At 35.5% G+C, this 5830-nt stretch overlaps 1 protein-coding gene across 1 annotated transcript in view; it reads right to left on the bottom strand.

Moving 5' to 3' along the window:
• SSBP4 (single stranded DNA binding protein 4) overlaps positions 1 to 5830 on the bottom strand; it is a 256151-nt gene continuing 250321 nt past the window's right edge. Inside the window, exon 18 of the mRNA XM_072405033.1 lies at positions 1 to 4830. Within this exon, the coding sequence (XP_072261134.1) occupies positions 4801 to 4830 (30 nt within the window). The 3' untranslated portion in view covers positions 1 to 4800. The remainder of the gene's footprint in view (positions 4831 to 5830) is intronic.

The following is a 5830-nucleotide window of genomic DNA, read 5'->3' as shown; positions in this document are numbered from 1 at the left end:
TATGAAAAAAATCAAATTACATTTATTGATGCAGTTTTTTTTTTTGTTTTAATAAGCAACTTTTGCTCTAAAGAATTTTATACAATATAAAGAACATACAAATGGTATATATATATATATATATATATATATATATATATATATATATATATAAATTTTTTTTTTTCCTACACAGAACTAAAATCTAGGACTGAATTCTAACCCTACGAGCAAAATACAAAGCAGGCTCTGTAAGAGAATGCTTTATATTGCAAATACTGTCATATCATATAAAGAACAAATAGCGGTACATTTTTAATTTTTTTGAATTTAAATCCTGTCCTAATGTTACAGTATTTTACATCACACTAGAATTACGCAGACATTGCAGAAAAAAAATAAAAGTATAAAAATTAATAATAGGAAGGATGTGGGTTTGTTATTACTATAATCCTGTACAAAGTTGCTTTGGGATACAATAGAAAAAAAATAAATCAACAAAATAAGCACAAACAACTTTTGCAATGAGGTCCTTTATGTTTAGAAAAAAAAAAGAAAACAATTCTTCATAAGACATTTAAAATGTGTCCCCTTTAATGAGACAGTTTGTGACCCCCTACAACATCCCTTGTCCCTGCAGGCGCTGAAAGAGGAGTATATATATATATATATATATATATATATATATATATATATATTAGGTCTCGCCCAGTCTAAACATTTCACAGTGGTATTGTAGAAATAAACAATATTAGACTTATGATAACCTCAAAACCAAAAAGGCAGTTGGGCTTTGGCTCTGTTCTGTGAACATATTATCATGCATGAAAAGGACATTAATTATTGTTTGAAAGCCCTGCCTCTGCCCCTGCTGGAGAATGCACCTACGCCATGACATAGGTAGCTGTGACACAGTCACCAATAATCAATGATATTGCTAAATCCACAAGCTATCTGGTGCATACATTATACATTAGGAGCGGTTTAAACCTCCAAGGATGGGAGAACAACGATTCTGCTATGGCTATTGTCCCCTCCCTATCCTGTGCTTGGATTTCCATTTGTTAATGATGAGATGGCCTCAGGGAAAGTGTAATGTAACAGTTACAAAGATACAAATTGGAATATTACCTTAGCTCAGTGTATCAGTTTTTTAGGGTACTGCATGTAACACCAATTACAGCCATTGGACCTCTAGAATCACAGCAGATCACAGAACCCACCATGGTATAGTGTTTTGTTTCAACCAAGAACACCTCATAATTGGCATAAACTTTACCCCTTTGAGTAACATGAGAGCCCAGCATCAATGTATTGTAGCATTTATGAAACAGTACAATACTCAGGGTTTAATTCACTAAAACAATGCAAGATAATAATCTTAACTGATATGTGTTGTTCACCTATCATAAAAATAATGTTTTCAACTCATTAAAGATTTTATCAGACTTATCAATTAGTTTACTGCATCCACATTAAATGAATGATTTTTAAACTATTTTGTGCATAATGCCAGGTTCAAAAACTATTTGCTCCTTAGCATACTGCTAACTTTCAGCTGGTGGTAATTGTGAGGTTTTTATTGTGGTAATTGAGAAGAAATTGCTCATGAGCAATAAAGCATTGCACTGGATAAATACCTATTTTAGGGAACGTAAAAAAAACTTAAAAATTGCACACCTATACAGTATTAGAGCAAATGAATTCAATGGTATGATGATAAAGGTATTGTGAGATAAAATATAGATTGTCATTATTATAACTAATGCATTTTTATTACTGAGCGTTAAAGGGACTTTATCATATAAAAAATGTGGGAGTTTGTGTTGAGGGTTTTCAGGTAATCCTGCCTAATTTCAACGCATTAGACACTAGATCAATTTTATTTTCTCTATAGCTAATTACATACCTATGTTCTATGGTTCATGATCACCATTTAGGTTTGATTGTACTAATCCTGTAAAGGGTTAAAATGAAGATTTAATAAACTCATTTATATTTATTTGTACCTCTGATGCTAGTAATTAGTTTATTTTGTCTAAAATATGTTTCCATGTTAATATTCGCACACAATTAATCTAGATGATTTAACCAAGTCACAACACAACCAGATGTGACTGCTCGGAAGTCACAAGCATGGAATGGTGGTAAAATGTTCCAACATCTATATTTATATGCGAAAATTTTTTAAAAAAGTAAATAAAAAGTATTACTATATAATTTTAAGGTTTAACCACAAGGATCCTCTATGTTTAATTACTTTGAAAGGAAACCTTGCCTAAAGAAGATATGGCTACATGGAATATTCATTATTCTACAAAGGTTAGTAGCCCTGTTGCCTTTTAAACCATCTTGATGCAATACTTTGAAATTTTTAACTATAAAAAGTGTGTTGATTACTTCTGCCTTTACTCTAACTTTTCTCATCTGCAAACTTGTTTTAGAATACTGACCCCGAATGTGATTCATGGCAGACCCATATTTCTTATAGGGAAAGCTTTAAGGATTGGCCGTGTTATAACAGCCACATTATCTGTGTTTGTTTATTTAGCTATACATGCAATGCAAAAAGGTAGAATAGGAGCATCGTCATCTGGATGGCATAAAGAAAATATGTTTTTTTGTTTTAACAGAGCATACAAAAGTTAAATCAGCAGATACCTTTCAATGCCACTCTGATACTAGAATTTTAAAACTTCCTACTGTGTTTTTTTTATTTTCCCCTTTCCACTTTCCTACAGCTGATTTTCCAGTTACTATTTATTTTCTATATCAGCTTTTCAAAACCTTTCACATGTGTGAAGGCTTAAAATAACTTTTGGGTCTTCGGGGAACCCCTGCTATAATTACTATATCCACAGTTCACAGTACAATGTTGTGCTTTTCAGTGGGAAGAATGCCTCTTACATTGATGTCCAGTGGGAAGAATTCCAGCCTTCGAGATAGCAAAATAGGACACTGGTGTCAGGTAAACTGACCTGAGAGGTCCAAGTTGCCCACAGCAACCTCAGGAGGAACCTGAGTTGACAAACACTGCTCTATATGATCAATTCATTGGACAAAATGTCACCATTATTTGGTTTTATAAAGGCTGAGCCCACTGGAAAAAATATAGAATGTGATTCATGCTGTGATTCAGCTCGATGGCAACTATGCACAACTAAAGTAACACTTTTAATCCCATTTCAGTTTGGTTATTTTGCAGAGAACCAACAATATCATCAGAAAGGGTCCTTACATGAAATACTGACAAATTAGCTGTGGCTCACTGCCACAAATCTGTTCCCATAACATGGATTGATTTATTTGTTTATAACAAATGATATCCAAATAATACATAATTAATCAAGTCCATGGTTAGGGTCCTGAAATGTTAATTTATAAAATGCATTTTTAACACTAGGGAAATAATGCTTTTACTATTGTATACTGACTTACACTATTGCTTCAGATTTGATAAATTATTATAAGGGCTCTTTTTCTGATATGCATCCTCTACAAACCTGAGTAGATTAAAGGGCTGGATTTTGAGACTGCAGTACCATTGAAATATATTTGGTATACGTTGTAATAATTCCAGATGCTTTGAAAATTGTAGGGCTACTTTCATACTTCTGGTGGAAAACTGTCAAGTTATCTGTTCACTGGCACCTATCAAACAGCTGCTATGTGTCCAGCAAAAAACTGCACCATAGGTAACCTGCTTCTACATGGCTTCGACTTTGGTTCTTCCTCCAAAAGAGCAAAAATAACCACACAGCCAAAAGCGTCCTTCTGGTACCATACAAGAATACACCACACCCACATTGAAACAAGTGCACCAAATGGTTACTAACTGCCCAGCTTAATGGGAGCAGCTGGTACTGCAGTTCAGCCTGGGGCAGAACATTGTGGTCACCCGCAAGTCCAAAATGGCCCCAAAAGACACAAAGGAAAAAATTTTTGAAATGTGGTGCACATAAAAAAAAATTTTTTTTTTGTTTTGAACTGTAGGGTAAAAAAACATAAACTAACAAAAATTCATCTGTCCCTATAAATGTAATACACAACAAGATCTGATTCTGTTCATAGCAATGTACAACTTTTTTTTTAATCTTTTCCTCTAAATAGAAATGTCTTTGTCTAGTTTCAGAATGTACTGGCCAAGTGAAAGAGGTGGTATAAAATACAGTTCCATTTTGTTCTAGGGTTAATACATGGCTGTTTTTTGGAGCCTGCAGGGATTTCACAGGGCAATCATGTATAAAGAGTTTCTTCTTATGGACACTTTAACGTTTTAAAGTACTTTTCACACTAAAATGGAGGTAAGACAATAGGAGTTGAGTATCCTTATGATCCAGTATTTATTCTTAATAAATAAAATTCAAAACTTGCATGTTTGTGGCTTTAACCTCTTCAATGTTAGAAGAACATATCTCTCCTGATGGAAAGGAATTTACGAATATATTGTTGAAATCTTCCAATGCTCCTCCATGGAAGCGAAGCTCTCTTTCTTGGTCAGTTTGGATGTGCAGCTAAATGGTCATTTGAAAAGTAGGCTTCACACATTGTGTTAGTAAAGGCCCTCTTATCAATGCAGTCTGGGATTTGGCAGAAAAGATCATATGAATGTCACAGAAGTGTGGATGAAATGTCCTCTGCACACACTGCTGTCCAAAAGGTAAAGTCACTGTAGTGCAGTGCAGCCATTTGCTCTGTACAGTATGCAGAGAGCCTCTGAGTAAGTACTTTCCTGCTTTTAAACAACACAACTAATTTGTAATCCTTGCTGCTTGGACAGTGATAGTCCTGCGCTGGAGAGGCTTTATCCGTTGGTGTTTATCACACGCTCATTGTCATGCTGGGTGAGTACTGTGAAAAGAGAAAAATAAGCCCAATATAAAATCTGAAAGTGGCAAATAAAGTGAAAACAACTACTTTTGGTAAAATAATGTCATAGTTTCACAGGGTACTATTGAGCAACTCAAAAGGCTTGAATTTTTTTTAGCATCAATGAAACACATTGCTTTATCAAAACTTAAAGCGGACCTAAACTAAAAGTTTCACCTTATATAAAAGGGTAGAAAACCTTTTCTTTTAACCTTTTTGTCTTGATCGCCGCAGCAGGATAAAAAAAAATGTAGCTCTCATACATGCACACTGAGATCCCCCATCTACGTCACCAGATCTCATGCCTGAGAGAAGGGCAGAGAAAATAGAGGTGCCTGGGATGAAGGATACGCAGGACCTGATCCAGGAAACCCCTGGAGGGATCGACAAATCTTGGAAAGTAAAGGTGTGTAAGTTTTTTTTCCCCCAGTTTACGCTTTAAAAAGAACATTAAGAACATTTTTCATTTCCTTATGTTTTTTGTAAGTTAATAAAAATTATTCAAACATAATTTGTTGGTCTGGTCTTTAGATATCTTATCCAAGTGCTATTCCACACCTACAGAACACTGTGGCCCAGTGCCTTTGCAAACCACCGAGGAGGGAAAATACACTGCATAGCTGTTGAAAGCTCTTACGATCCGAGGTTGCTTCAGTTGGTCACGTCTAGGTTCAGCAATGTTATGGGTCCAAACAATAGGTCAAGCTGACTACCTGAATATAACACTGCATCACAAATAATAAATATTGTTTGCTACTTGGCCTAATCCATGTGTCCTATACTAAATCAAGTGCGCTGAATCCAAATCTAAAGTTCTGCCTAGGACAGGGGTCTGCAACCTGCGGCTCCGGAGCCGCATGCGGCTCTTCAGCCTCTATGTTTTGGCTCCCTTCGGCTGCCGCAGGGAGATCTCTGATGGGGGATCCCCTTCCTCCCAAGACACTGCGGAGGAGGGGGATTCCCTATCCGGTGTTCTAATGAA

The sequence above is a fragment of the Pyxicephalus adspersus genome, chromosome 3, assembly GCF_032062135.1.
Source record: "Pyxicephalus adspersus chromosome 3, UCB_Pads_2.0, whole genome shotgun sequence".
NCBI lineage: Eukaryota > Metazoa > Chordata > Amphibia > Anura > Pyxicephalidae > Pyxicephalus > Pyxicephalus adspersus.
This window is presented reverse-complemented; position numbering and strand designations above follow the sequence as displayed.